Source organism: Stegodyphus dumicola, chromosome 6, assembly GCF_044657685.1.
Source record: "Stegodyphus dumicola isolate Sdum_Otavi_A_Nest chromosome 6, ASM4465768v1".
Lineage (NCBI taxonomy): Eukaryota > Metazoa > Arthropoda > Arachnida > Araneae > Eresidae > Stegodyphus > Stegodyphus dumicola.
Window position 1 is genome coordinate 80873088 of NC_140773.1, and position 16259 is coordinate 80889346.

Genomic DNA, 16259 nt, shown 5'->3' on the forward strand with positions numbered 1-16259 from the left:
GGTCCGCGGTTCGATTGTCGGCGAAGGCGTTGAATGTTTGTCATCTCTCCTGCTTTCCAAATGACCTAATGTCTCTATAAGTGGCGCCCGAACTAAAAGAGTGGTGGATGATGATTCTCCCCACCCAGAATTTGGCGATTGGGTCCGCTGAAATTCCCAGTCACCCTTTAAAAGGGGGAGTATATAAGGTATTTCTCCGGCCTTCTTGGCATGCCTTCGTGGTGTTGTGGTCTGCACCCTGGGCGCGTATTCCAGAGGTCCGCGATTCGATTTCCGCCGAAGACGTTGCATATTTTTCATCTCTCCTGCTTCCGAAATAAACCTAATGACTCTACAAGGTGATATTTGAAGAGCTACAGTAGATTGATTCATGAGCAGAAAAAGACGATAAGAAGGAAAAGAAAATACCTTCAGAGAATAAAGAAGATAGCAACAAAAGGGGAGAAATAAGAAAAAAAGGACAGAAAGCGGATTAGAAGTACTAATCTAGATCAAGCTGTTGTTTCTAGAGCCACCAATATCTTCAATAATCATGTCATAATAACTTTACAAAGGGGTCAAACAAACCATAGATTCATTCATCGTAAGAGAGACTTTTAAATCTCTTTCTCTTGTTATTAGTTGCAGAAAGCAGCTAATAAAAACAAAAGAAAAATTAATATTTAAAAAAATATTAATGATTATTTTTATAGTAAGCATGTAAAATCAAAGCTTTTATGAATAATACTAAAAAATTCTACATAAAAGCACTAACGTAATTAATTAATTTTGATTGAATTAATTAAAAAATCTGTATACGAGAATTAATTAAATTATTTCTCATAAGATAAAATGAAAAAAAAAAAAAAAAGGTTTTGAAATACGAAGCACGGAAGGGAACGAATTAAAGTCGAACCACGACACAGTGAAAATGCAAGTTCTTCAAATTTGACAAAATTTCTGAATAAAATAGTAAAATAAATTTTAATGAGAGAGCAGCTTAATAAGCATGAAAGAGAATGAGAGAACAATTATTTAATCACGCATAATTTAAAGGTAATACAGTAAACAGATTTTGTTTTGTAGGTGTTCTTGCCCCGAATACTGGTTCGAATTTTATTTGGTTTAGACTTTTACTATCAACTTATTATTTAATTTGGTTTAGAATATGAATATTAATGCCACATATAGTACAAGTGTCACTAAGAAATTTTTCAAATACAGCTAAACTGCACAAGATAAAATTACCAAAGTAGTTTTCTCTAACATCAATGCACTTCTGTAGGCGAATTTTTCAAAGATTAAATGTTTCAAAATATCCATTTCTTGGTAGATGAAAAATCTGTTTTCATAGCTTAATCTTTGGAAAAAAACGACGATCATTTTGTAAAGCCATTACGTATTTTTTCGAAGCAGGAGAAATGAAAAATTTGCAACGCCTGCGCCGGGAATCGAACCGCGGACCTCTCAATTACGTGTTGAGCGTGCAGACCACTACACCACGAAGGCTTGCTAAGAAGGCGGGAGAAATACCTTATAATTTAAATTTTGTTTTAGATTAAAAAATAGTCAAAAGTCACGCATAGCAAGGTCAGGAGAATAAGGTGGATGTTCTATCACTTTGATGTGTTTTTGTTCAAGAAATTTGACTGTAAGTCTTGCTTAATAAGAAGATGCATCATCATAGTGAAGACTGAGTCCCTTTCTATTCATTTATTAAAGAATTTCTGGAAGACATTTAGTGGTCTACCGGATAGCTGTAACGGTCCTTTATCTTTCTAACCTGATGGCTTTCACCTTTTGAAGAAAACAGAAAACGTCACGTTTTTTATTGCTTGTTGTCTTTTCACCATGGTTGGTTATAAGCCATCTTCAAAAAACCCATATTTCCCTTCTTGATGAGTTGTAATTCTGTAAAATATCTGAATACAGTAGCACAAGATGGAGTTTAATTTCCATGTGTTAGCTGCTGACGTTAAAGGTGATCGTTTTGATTTATCCCCACTTTCAGATCTTAGAAAATCATACAGCGATAATGTTTTCGCGTCATTTCTATTTTCCTTTCTTAAACACTTTATTTTACGATAGCAGTTAGCAGAATTATAAATTTAACAAACCATTATTTTCAGTACTTATTGTCTGTCTCTGCTTGAAACATTTCAGAGTTACCGACGTAGAGCAACAGTTGAAGGTCGTTTTAGTAAGTAATGTTTTAGGTTCATATTAACTTCTATTATAATGGTTAAATTGTTAGTGTAGTTATTTCATAATAAAAATTAATTTATGCGTTTTATGTAACGCAAAATCGAACATGAATTAAAATTTCGACTACGTTTCTAAATTCATTACTTTATTTGAGTGGAATATTTTTATAAAAATACTGAATATCATTCATATTAAATAATGACAATTTATATTACTCCCTTTATAATTAATACTATGAATTATTTTCAGTTTTATCATTTTTATATTCAAATACCATGTATATTTGCTTTTGAAATATGCCGCCTCATTAGTTAACGTTGAAATAATAATAATAAACACATTAATTTGAAAAAGGAAAATGTTTATGTTTTTAGATAATACTTTTAGACGATTTTATTTGCTCGCAATCAAAATTTAAAATTCAAATGCAAAGATAATCTCGAAACTAATGTTTTATCACAACATTATTAGAGTTTCAAATAGTGAATATCTGAAAAAATATCTGAAATAAAAGCTTACCTCTTCTTCTCCTCCATCTCCAGCTGCTACTCGAATCATTCTGTGTTCATCCAGCCCCACTGCTACGTCACATGTCTCTGGTGAATATCTCGCGGCTGATATTCGACAGCTCTCCTCTCTTTGTAGTTCTGTAACGTCAGATTTCTCTAGAGACTTCTCTCGTGTGTCATCTTTTCTGGTTTCTCCCGAAATGAGTGTTTCAGACACTTCCTTAGTTTTCTCGATAGATTCTGTATCTTCTTCGGCACTGAGAAGCTCTGGTGTTAGAATTTGTGACGTCATCATCAATGACATATCACAGACGGTTTCAGAAGTTTTGTTTGATTCAGCCATTTCTTCAGCTATAGATTTCTCGGTTTGTGGCTCGGATGCAACACCTTCCGATTTACTGCCTTCTTCTGAGATGGGTACAGATGTTATAAACGGTGAAATTCCTTCTTCTGTTTTAGTTTTCTTAGGACTTAGAGAAGGTGATTTCGTAGTCTGTATATCACAGATTTCTTTTGTTTTGATGGATTCATCAGGAAGTGGAGATATTTTTGGTGAAGCTTCATCTGAGGTAATGTCTTTTTGGTCTATTTCTTTCTTTTCAAGAAATGTGGAAGTCTCAACTTCAGTAGCTGAACTGCTTTCTTTACTGTCTTTTTCACTTATTACTTCACTTTTTTGCTCAAGGTCTTTGCTTTCTTTCGCGCCTTTTTCTTCAATTTTGCCTTCATCAAGTTTTGCCGCATAGAGCGTATCATCCTTTTTAACTTGATCTTTAGATTTGGAGCTATCTTCTTCTTTTTTGTCTTGTTGTTCTATATTTTCTGCTTTGGATTTTTGAGGCGTTTCTTCTTTTGATTTATCTACGGCGGCGTCAACGATTTTGGTTTTATGCACCTCCATAATTATTTCACTTTCGGATTTAACTAATGGCTCAATTTTCGGTTTTTCAGTTATTTCTGTTTTGAGTTTTGCGCTATCAGTTAAATTTTCGCGCAACAGTTTCGCGCTGTCTGTTAAATTATCGTCGGCGACTTTGTGTTCTATGCTTGGAAGTTCTACTTTGGTTTCTTTGTCTGATTTCATTTCATCTGGCTTTGATAACTTCTCAGAGCTCTCTGGCTCATTTTTATTGGCGTCTGTTTCTTTTACGTTTCCTGGCACTCCTTTAACGTTTTCTAAATCTTCAGATAAAGTAACTGAATTTGAAGTCATTGTCTCAATGTTGTATTTTTGCTTATCAGCATCTGTAACTGAACCTATTTCTTCTCCACGGAAAATTTCAGTAGATTCTCGTTTAGTAATGGATTCTACGGTAATAATCCCTGGCACTCCATTAACTTGCCCACCATCTATAGATTGCCTTTTTTCAACACTTGTATCTTCTAATTTACTACTAGTTTCTGATATGCTTTGTTTCGGTAATTCGGATTCTAATTTAATTGGATGTGTGGTGTCCTTCTTATCACTTACCTCTTTCGTCGCTTTGATTTCCTCTTTCGAAGATGTTGATGTTTCAGTTAAATGTGATGCCGTTTCTGCAGTAGTATCTTCGCTAAGAGGAGAATGGTCAATATCGCCGTTTAGTATGGGTTTGGAACTTTCTTCTCCGTTTTGAAGTTCAATATTATCAGTCTTTAAATCACTCATTTTGCTTAGCTCTTGTTCAACTACTGCATCAACTTTACTTGAATCACTCACTATTTTAGTACCATTGATTATACTAGCGTCTGTACCGCTGACAGTCAATGCAGCTTCATTAACTACAGCGGTTGTAACTACAGAAGCCAATACTTCAGGTGGTACATCCCCTTTGGAATCTTTTCCCACTTCCTGAGGAACTGCATGTTTTTCATAAGGCATACTTTTCTGGATGTCTACTGATATGATTGCGTGAGGTACCTCTTCTCCATCTATTGATTTTTTAACTTCAGTTTTTGTTTTCTCATCTAAATCGGCACTTTCTATGGGCTTCTTATCAACAAAGGATTCTTTACACGGTATTCCGTCTTGATATGTGGCTGAAGGTAACTTCTCGGTAGATTCTGGGCTTTTGTCTAGATGAGAACCATTAGTAAGAACTTGGGTACTTTGTCCATTAATTTCAGTATCTGTAGATGTGACGGGCTTAGGTACAGGCGATTTCTGCAAAGAATCCGCCTGTTGTTTCTCCATGCCTCTGAAACGAAAAGGTCAAGTATTAATAAATAAACAGTGCTATGCTTAAAACAACATTAAATATTTTAAAAGTTTATTTTATAAACGTCTAATATGAATACATGAAAAATTGGAAAAGCGTAACTAAACACAGATTTCACTCTCTTCATAAAAGTTCTTTAAAGAGCAACCTACTTTTACATAATATATGCATTAATATAGTATAATTTCGATAACAGAAAGAATTAACAGAGGACTTTTGCTGTTACAAATAAGATAAAAAATAGCTTTCAAAGTCTACTTTTGCACAGGTGAAAGTAAACTCTGATTTTAACTTTTTGAAAATTCCTTTAAATAGGACATGCTTGCAGCATGTTTTAAATACCTGCAAAAATTCGAACTGTAAAAAGCAGGTGAGCCTAAGCTGCTGTCATATTTAAGCATACTGTCATATTTAAAGATTTAACATCTTGCGCATTAAACTAAGAATAATATACAAAATAAAAACCGTAATACTTGCAAAATTAAATGTAATAACAAGCTGACTGCCTACACAATCTATTCCATGTCTGACATTGCGTTACCATGCCCCCATCGCATTCCGTTACGAAGTATATCAGTTTCTTACAAAGATATGTAGACGATGGCGCAATATTAATGGACCTTTTTTATAGTATGATTTTTCAAGAAATACCATTCGAAAAAATTAAAATATAATACAAATATAGTATAACAGACTTATAAAGGGCCCCATATCTCAAATAAACTGCTCAAAACAATTACAGGATATTGTAAGTTTTATATAAAATGAAGATATAAGCAAAATTTGTTTTGCCGAAAATGGAAGAAGAGAATCACAAATGCAAATTTTTCTGATTTTCAAACTGTGGAGTATGTTAATTTTGAGTTCAACGTCAAAAACGTCGCTTCAGCGGCAGCGAATAAAATTTGACTTTCAACTGAATAAAAGACAATGAAGACAAGGATGATCGGCATTCAGTGAGTGCTTTGTTTCGATGAGTACGATATCTCAGCAAAGTCGTTTAACCGATTCAGAAGCTTGAAAAGTTGTTGGTAGGTTAGAAGGGGCCCAAACTCAAGCCGAAGTAGCGCAAGCCATTGGAGTGTCACAAAGTGTGATTTCCAGGATCTGGAACCGTTTTTTGGAAACTGGAAGTGCAGGCCGAAGACCAGTGCAAGGTCGTAGACGGGCAACAACGCCCAATGAAGATCGTTATTTAGTGTTAACGGTTCGGAGACACCGAAATATGAATGCTACTCTTCTCCAACAACACCTTCGCTCGGCTACTGGTACCACGGTTTCAATTCAGACTGTCCGAAACCGGCTCCATGGTGTAGGTCTGTATGCTCGCCGACGGATGGTATGTGTTAGACTAACATCAAGGTATCGTCGCGACCGCAGGGAGTGGGCAACAGAGCATGTGAACTGGAGGAGAAATGAATGGAGCATTATTCTTTTTTTCTGACGAGTCCCGTTTTTCTGTTCATCCTGATAATAGGCGTATTTTCATCTGGAGGGACCGTGGCAGTAGGAATAACCCTGAGTTCGTGCACTAAAGTGTCAGATTTGGCGTTGGGCGAGTGTTGGTGTATGGTGGCATTTCCATTGACGGGCGCACAGATCTCTACATCATTCGAGATGGACCTCTGACTGGTCGCCGATATAGGGATGAGATCCTCAGACCTATTGTAGTCCCTTACGCTGCAGCAATCGGAGATGACTTCATTTTAGTGGACGATAACTGCAGGCCACATAGTGCTAACCTGGTGGAGTATTTCCTTTTCGAGGAAGGAATCGTACGAATGGAATGGCCTGCGTATTCTCCAGACATGAATCTAATAGAGCACGTTTGGGACGCTCTAGGAAGACGAGTTTCTGACCGCCAACCACCCCCACAAACTCTCCAAGAACTGAAAGAGCTCTTCTGGAAGAGTGGGACAGAATACCCCAACTCATGATTAATAGCCTCATTGTCTCCATGCCTCAAAGGTGTTCAACGCTGCTGGCCGTCGGTGAAAACCATACCCCCTACTGAAAATGATTTCCTTTGAAGAAAACACTTTTCCTTTTTCTTTTTTGTCATACGCACAAATTGTGTTTTTTTTCCTTTTGTACACAAATGAGCAATAAAATGCATTTTTTTTCTGCCAAACATATGTAATTTATTCTCATAACCTACTACGTCTGTCAACCATGTATCAATCAGCTAAAAAGTTCCCCAGCCACAAGATCCACCTAAAAACGCAATATCCTTTAATTGTTGTGAGGAGTGTAGCTTAGGGCATTATCAAGTCTAAATCTAGCTCTGGTCCAAATTCACAAAAGTGCATATGCCAAGCCGCTCGTGAAAGTGAGTATTATTGTTAACAACTACCAGCGGAAGCTTATGATTATCGGTTAGCGATTGGAGAGACCATGATTGTTAAGCATAGCGACTGGGCGCAGTTCCTTGACCAAATCCTATTCAGCGATTGAACCCTGCTTCTTACTGAAGGAATTTTAAACCGCCACAATTATCATTAGTGGCAAGAAATTTATCACGCAAAGCACGAAGCAAGAAATTTATCGCACAATGCTAATATTTTGGATCGATTAGAAAAAACATTCAATTTTCGTTTTGGAAGAAATATTTCCAGGGTTTCAGTGAAACTTAGGCGAGGTACCCGAATGATTGCTTTTGAATGCGAATTGATTTCCAACCTCCCTGTATGTATATAGGTTTTTTTCTCTTTGCGTTCATTTCTATCTATTTTGTTTCATTTCCGTTCTTAGCTAAGACGTATTTGTTATACTATTTTTTAATGAGTTCTGATCTGTTTCTTTGATACAAAATGCTGTTTAATTATTTTTAAGATTATATCTGAATGTTATGTTTTGCATGTGTGCACTCTGATATATAAAAGTAAACCAGAGTCTTCAAACACACAAGTGTTAAAAGGCGTTATAGCAAAATACTAAGTACTTAAAATGTAACAAATCTGCACCAAATTATTATAATTTATTTGGGTTATTTGGATGGAAATATACCAATTAAGTAATCAAACAGAAGCGCTTAAGTTTAGAAATACGAATATATAATTTTTATTTCAATTATCATCCATTTCAAAAGTGAATTTGATGTATCCATCAAGTACGAGACATTGGTAAATTTACCAAGCTCGTATTAAACATGATAACTTGGCAATTAGCATAAGAGAAAATCTAGAAACTCCACATGATAGCTTAAGCAGCCTATTTATTATACGCGAGGAAGCATATTAATATTTATGCGATACTAGATACTATTGTATATTTATACAAATAAATATCTTTCAGGAATGCGTTATACTTATCAAAGTTAGTGGAATGTAATATGAAGTAACGAAATACTTCTCTGATTACTTTACTTAATCTTACTGACGCCACAGCTAAATGAAAAGGGAAATCATTATCTTTCAAGAAGACAGCTATCTGGCTCACTGCAGCAGAGATCAATATCGAGACGATTTTCCAAAGTTTCTCAGTCAAAATTCTCCACAAGGATCGATCATTTTCAAATGTATTTCAATACAATTTTGCACAAAAGATGAAAATAATACGTAGAACTAAGATGTAGACTTTAACGTAATGCCCACCCTAGTTTTGGGATTTAATCTCATGGGAGATTTTCTTGCTCGAGAGTTTTCTCTCAAGAGTTGCTCGAAGGATGATACGGCCTTTTCACTTCCTTTCCCTCGTCAGTATGCAATCAGCCTTCGTGAGTTCTCAATCATATCACTGATGATTGGTCGACTTGATTACATTAGCATGCGTATAGAAAGAAACGGATTTTGAGTTGGAAATCTGCTGTACCACTAAACTTAGGCACAGTTAGAAGCTGTGAAATATATGAACCGAATCTGATTTCAGTATAACGAAATTTTGTTTCATTTGTGCAATTTATTTATGAACTTTTAAAGTTTCATAAATAGCATTGTGTAAACCAGTGCTTCTGAACCCAGTTTTAGGATTTAATCCCATGGGAGATTTTTACCGCGGAAAGGTAAAATTTACGAAAACATTTTGCAGACCGATTTAATTTTTATATTCGCATTATAATTCGCCTACAATAATATTTAAATGTAAAGATAAGTAAATATTGTAATTATTATATATAATTATCACAAAATGTTTTTATTGAAAAACATAATTATTCCATGTATTTCCGCGCAATATGCTGCTGAAAATTGATCAATATAGAAAAGTATAGAAAGTACAGAAATACAAAATCTACTAGAAATTAAAAAACTCTGTAATCAAACTAAAAATTTCGAAACAAAGAATAGAAACGTTAGATTCAAAACCGACGCTAAAGGTTGCCAATTTGGCTTCACTGGCGGAAACAATTGGCGAAGGGGAGTTATAAATCTCCTAATATGTGAATTTAATGCTCGTAAGAATTTTTAAAATTTTTATAAAAGGGATGTGTAAAAGAAAGTAAAGGAAGAAAAGAAGCAAAGGTTAGAGAACTAAAACGTCTTCACGTCATGGGCTTCTCATGACAACTAGAATACAGTAAGTCCTACATTGATAACAAACGTTCTAAAACATTCTTCTTTATCCTTCTCTATTTGAGCTTTCAGATAAAACTTTTTATACAGTGTAGACTACTCCAGCAGTTTTTAAAAGTCTGTTAATGAAGTTAATTTGAATTTATTTTTATTTTAGAATTTCAGTTAGAATTATAATTTCTTCTTCTGATTGATCTATTTCAGTGCAAACGTTTTTAATATGATTAATAACTGTATTTGTACAACATTTCTAGAGGTGTTGGAGTACCATTTTGTAAGTTTTATTGTAAGTAAGAAATGTTATTTTATTGTAGAAAAATTCTCTTCTTTTATCAAAACGTCTTATTTCCTGAAGATTATGAATTCAAGTAAATAAACCTTTGTGAAAAATCGCAAAAAATTGTTAAAAACCATAACAAAATCATTGCATATATAAATAGCGGACCAGTGACGGTCCGCTGGACACACGATTGAGAATTCCTGATAATGCGAAAGGTGGTTCTAATTCTAAATGAAGTGAAATACTTCAACAATCTACAAAAATAATCATTTTATTTACAAAGCAACTTGGATTGCATCGAAGGTTCACTGCTAACTAACTACGTCGCAAACTAAAAACTAACATTCTTTTTCAGAAGCGAAGCGCCCTCTAACGGCGATACGTAAATCATTTGGGGGATTTTTCCACACTCCCCACCTGATAATTTTTGCAAAAATTATCACTATTTCAGCATACAAATAATGAAATATAAGAAAGAAACTTACATATCAAATACATTCAACTGATGTAAATATAAACTGCAAAAGGAAATTCTATAAAATAAACAAATATAGTTAACTGCATCAACTCAAATGTTTCTCAATACGTAAATATTAATTCAAATTACAAACAGTAAATTATTAGTAATAACTAAACTAATTATCTAAAATTAATGTTAGTGAATATGAAATACAAGAAGTAAATTTAAAAGGTTACAAATTTAGTTCATTTTCAGTCTGATAGTTCAAGGGGGTATATCAATTGTACAGGTCTCTTAAGGTCACCTTTTTTAGTTTTTACCACACATGATCGTACAAGACCATCACGTCCTTTGAAGACTTGAATTACTCGACCTAAATCCCAGAGGAACTTAGATTTAGTTGTTCCTTCAAGTAAAACTATATCACCAATTTTAAGATTTTTCTTGGCTTCTGGTGTACCGAAGAAGTGAGCATTTCTTAACTTAAGAAGATACTGATTTTTCCAGAACTGTTTTATAAGTGTTGTTTGATATTCTTTTCGTTTTATTAGACTCTTTCTTGTTGGAGAGTTATTCAGGATCTCAGCAAAGTTGTATGGATATTCATCCTTATGTCCGATCAATAGAAAATCAGCCTGTGCAAGCAGTTCAGGTTCATGTAAATCGTTGTAAACGTAGGTCAAAGGACGTCTATTCACAATATTTTCGACCTCTGTCAACACAGTCATAAATTCTTCAAAATTCAGTTGAGCTCTGCCTAATATCTTTTTCAACGGTTCCTTTATGGTTTTCATAAGGCGTTCATAAAAAGCTCCCCACCATGGAGCAAGCTCGACGATAAATTTCCAAGTCAAGCCTTCATTTGTTAGAAAATTTTGAAAGTATACCTTTAATTATTTTAAATTTATTAATTAAATTTACCTTTAATTATGCTGTAAAAATACTGTAAATCTTTGGCAGCATATTTGAAAGTTTTCGCGTTATCTGAATAAAAGGTGCAACAGTTTCCTCTTCTCGAAATGAAACGTCTGAGAGCCAAAATGAATTTGTTTGCAGACATATTGGAAATGAGTTCTAGATGTAACGCTCGTGTAACAGCGCACGTAAACAATACGATGTATGATTTCTGAATGTCGTTTCCAGACCTGATGTAAACTGGACCTGTGAAATCCACGCCTGTAACATAGAAAGGTGGAGTTTCAACAATTCGATCTTTAGGTAACTGAGCTGTCATTTGTTTCGCTGGTTTTACTGCGTATTTCCGACAAATTAAACAGTTCCCTAAGACTTTCTTTACCAACTGACGGCCTTTAGGAATCCAAAATTTCTGTCTTAGTTTGGCTAAAGTTGCTGCAACTCCCGCATGCAGAACGTTATTATGTTCCCTTTTTACAATTAATTCAGTAAATTTGGAATCTTTAGAAAGAAAAACTGGATGCTTCTCGTCAACTGTATATTCGGTTTCTTCTAATCTTCCCTTAATTCGAAGAATTTTATTTTCATCAAGAAACGGTGCCCAGCTGAATATATCAGAGCTTGGAGAAATTGACTTGTTAGATTGAAGAGCCTTAATTTCAGGTGTGAAGAAATCCATCTGGGATTTACGAACACAAAAAATTTCAGTGTCCTGAATTTCAAAAGCACTTAATGTTCCGCTATTAGCAGGCAGTTTTCTTGCCTTAGCAACGAAACGTCTAACCCATGCCATAATTCTGAGATATTTCAGCACATTACTGAATTTTGTTATATCCAATAGTTGATCATCTCTTTTCACAACAACGTCATAAACAGATATCTTACTACGGAGTTCTAGTTGCTTATCGTTTCCCACGTCAAACTTCGGTTGATCTGGCCAGTCTATACGTTTGTTTTGCAACCATTCTGGTCCAAACCACCAAAGTGAACAATTTCTTAAATTAGCAACAGTAGTTCCTCGTGATATGAGGTCGGAGGTGTTATCTTTCCCACGGCAATAATGCCAATTATTGCTTTCAGTTAGTTTCTGAATTTCATAAACTCTGTTTTTGATGAGAGATTTAAATTTTTCGGGAGATCCCTGAATCCAAAAATACGTTATTTGAGAATCAGTCCAGTGGAAGGGGATTACTTCGTATTTTAAACATTTTGCGATTTTATCACTCAATCTAGCGGATAAAAGCGCACCTAAAAGCTCCAATCTAGGAAGTGTAAGGGATTTCAGAGGAGCAACTCTACTCTTGGAAGCAACAAAAACTGTTTGAAAAGTTCCATTGTTCAAAACTATTCTCAGATATACCACACATCCATAAGCTTTCAAACTAGCATCAGAAAAGCTATGGAGTTCTATTTGTTTCACATCTGCATCTAATATTCCTTCTAAATAGTAGCGGGGAATTCTGAGGTGGTTCAGTTCTTCAATTTCTTCGTACCAGGCTTTCCATTTATAACTAAGATCAGGTGGCAGTTCATCGTCCCAATCAATTTTGGCAGACCAGATTTCCTGAATCAGACACTTTATTCTTATAGTGAAGGGCCATAAAATCCGACAGGATCAAAAATACGGCATGCGGTTTGCAATAGAAAACGTTTTGAGTTGATTGACGAAAAAATGAAATTTGTCAAGTGCTGAGTGTCAAAATAAAAATTATCATTATCCGTATCCCAGTTAATTCCTAACACTTTAATCGGGACAACTTCAGGAGATTCTTGCATCGAAAATTCTGTGCGATGCCAAATATCTTTGAGTTCTTTGGAATTAGTATGCCACTTATGTAGTGACATGCTAGCTTCATTAAAAATGTTCACAATTTCTAAACTTGTTTTCAGGGCTTGTTCTAAATTTTGTTGACCACCAATAATGTCATCAACATACAGGTAGTTGTTTAAGAGTTCTACTGTTTCAGGATATATTTCTGAATATTTTTTAAGGTGATGCTTAATAGTAGCAGCTAGAAGAAAGGGACTAGATTTTACTCCAAACAAAACTCTTGTAAATCTAAAGGTTTTCAAACTTTCATTGTTATCACCAGGATCATCTTTCCAAAAGAATCGTGTAACGTCCCTGTCTTCTTCATTTAACTCTATCTGTAAGAATGCTTGTGTAATGCCCGCTGTAAAGGCTATCGAATTTTGTCTAAATTTTATCAATAAATCAAAAATATCAGGATATAGGTTCGGAGCAGTATATAAAAAGTCATTTAGAGAGAGTATTTTTGGTTTATGGGCTGAAGCATCATAAACTATTCTTAGTTTGCTTGTTGCTCTATCATTTCTGATGACTGCTCTATGAAGTAAATAAAATAGGGTTTTATCATTTTGATTGTCTTCTTGAACTGGTTCAATAATATGTTTTAACTCGTAATCCTTTAAAACCTCTGTGTATTGAACAAACAAAGAGTTATCAATTTTAAATTTGTTACTCAATTTCTTAAATCTTTCAAGTGCTATATCCCTATTATCTTCCATTAAATGTTTTGAATTCGGTTTCCAAGGTAATTTTACTTGGTATCTGCAGTTCTTATACCTGATATCAGATTCGAAAGATTTCATAATTTCTAAATCAACAGTTTTGTCGTTTTGAGTATCACTTTCCAAACCCAAGTTTTCTAGCTTCCAAAACTGTTGTAACTGATCTGATATCAAGTTTTCATTTACAATTACTTTCATAATTAATAATTCACTATGATCATTATTTACTTTACCCTGCAAACACCACCCAAATAAAGATTCAGTGGCTACTACATTTCTTGAAATTCTTTGAATTTTACCAGTAATTATAGAATAGTAGAAATCTACCCCTATGAGAATATAAATTTTGTCACTTTTTCTACAACAATCTGCTAATTGTAAATTTCGTAAAATTTTATTTTTCTTAGCAAAGTTCAAATCTGGAGGAGAGATAACAGTATTGGATATATTTCCGGTTTCAAGAAGCTCAATATATATATTAAGACTAGGATCGTTTACATTTTCTAGTTTTGCTCTAACAACATTAAAGGTTTTTTCTAACGCACTTTTATCACCAAAGGAATAAACAGAAAGTGATTCTTTTCTAACAATCGGAAGTTCCATTTTAGTAGATACATCTTTAGTTATGAAAGATCTCATTGAGCCATTATCAAAAAGAATTCTGACATTTTCAGATTTATCATTATTTCGGATCAATGCAGAAGCCGTTTGTAATAATATTTTATTAGATCTATTTTCATCGGAATTATATGACGAAACAGCGGAAATAACGTTCGAATCCGACGTTTTCTTTTCAGGTTTTTCATTATCTTTTTCTGATGGAATGAATAACAAATGGCTTTCGAGTGTTTATTAAAGCAGAAGGCACAGTTTATTTTTTGTTTACAATTTTGAATCCGGTGAAACCGACCCAAACATAAAAAACACCGCGATTCACGTTTTAAGATCTCTTTTTTTCTTTTCTACACTTAAAATTTCGCAATCCGCAGATTTATGATTTGTGTTCCCGCAGAACAGACACTGCGATTCGGATGACGCCGCTAACAACTCAACTGTAGACGGCTTGCTCGTTATGGCTGGAGAATGTTTATGTTTGAAGGGCAAATGCTTTTCCAATCGTGAATATTTTTCTCTAGAATTATAATTAACAAAAGCCGCGCGTTCTCTACTGAATACTTCGTTCCTCAAAAAGGCTAACAAACCTTTTAAATCCCAATTTTCGTCTTTAATTTTTCGGCTATAATCAAGAACGAATTCATTAGGAAGTAATTTCAAAATTAAAGGCGTTAAGAGATTTCCGTAGGTATCAGAGTCTATTTTTAATGCTTCAAGATTTCTTATCTGTACTTCGGCGTGATCTAAAAGTTTTCTTAATCCGTTTATATCATTAGGATTTCTAACAGGTGAAGTACTTAAGAGTTGTCGTAAATGCGAATTAATTAAGATGTTCTTTTGACCAAATCTGGAACGTAACAGTTCAAGAGCAGCTTCGTAATTATTTTCGATGAGAGCGAAACCAGAAATAGCTTTGGCGGCTGAGCCACCAAGAAAGCTTTTTAAGTAAATTAATTTTTCTATTTTTGATAAATTCGGATTTTTATCAATCGCATTTTCGAACTGACCTATGAATTCTAACCAATCCGAAGAATCACCATAAAATTTAGAGATCGTTAATTTTGGAAGACGAGTGAATTTGTTACTTTCGTTTTGGGATTCTGTATCGGTTTCATTAGAAATGTCTCTATTTGCATTGTCCGAATTTTCCAACTTATTCAACTCTTTCAACTTTTTCTTTCCTCTAAACTGCCACACTTGAATTTTCTCTTCATATTCCAAAGCGGATGAGATTTCAAGTTCAAATTCGTCTTCTTCGACTTTTAATTCTCGTTCTATTTCAGCGTCTAAATTGCTCAAGGATTTTGATTTTTCGTTTAACTGGTCTAAAATTTCTTCTAATACATTTACATTTATACTACTATCATCTTTATTCAGTTCGGTTTCAATTTTCTTCAATATCTTGGACACTCCGGTCCTCAATACCTTTCGTTTCGATTTCAGTTTAGCAATAAGATCTTCCATATTACAGTGTCTCAAAAAAGTGATGGGACACTTGTGCTTTACAAAAGGAAACTGCAATAAAAATAAATTTAAAAAACATGTAAAATTTTTTGTGGGTGTGTTTCATACTTAAATTTAGTAACAATTATTACAGAACATACATTTTCTCAAAATATTAAAATATTAATTTAATAAAAATACAATCGTTTAGAACGGAGCAGAAAATGGCTCACTTAAGTGATGGGACACTTACTTTTCCATCAAATATTTATCCAAAAATTTTACTTTTGAAAAGGTTTTAATATTTTTTTGGATTTCCTTTTACTTTTAAAACATGATTTAATCTTCTTGGTATGGATTCGACTAATTTTTTTGTGATTTCTGGAGTGATTTTACCCCATTCTTCTTGAAGCACCGATTTTAATTGTTGTTTTGAAGAAATGGTGTGTTTGCGAATTCTTGATTCCAATTCTTGCCAAATATTCTCTATGGGATTTAATTGTGGAGATTGTGGGGGTGTTTTTATTATTTCAGGACAGTTATACAGCAGCCAGAGTGTAACGTTCAAAGCACTGTGCTTGGGGTCATTGTCCTGGTAGAATTTAAAATCGTTAT

At 34.2% G+C, this 16259-nt stretch overlaps 1 protein-coding gene across 5 annotated transcripts in view; it reads right to left on the reverse strand.

Moving 5' to 3' along the window:
- The window catches only part of LOC118181845 (uncharacterized), a 430621-nt gene that overhangs the window by 188750 nt on the left and 225612 nt on the right, over positions 1-16259 (reverse strand). For all 5 annotated transcript variants that reach the window (XM_085818578.1, XM_085818580.1, XM_085818579.1 and 2 more), the window contains one exon: positions 2704-4870. In XM_085818578.1, the coding sequence (XP_085674704.1) occupies positions 2704-4866 (2163 nt within the window). In that variant the 5' untranslated portion in view covers positions 4867-4870. The remainder of the gene's footprint in view (positions 1-2703; positions 4871-16259) is intronic.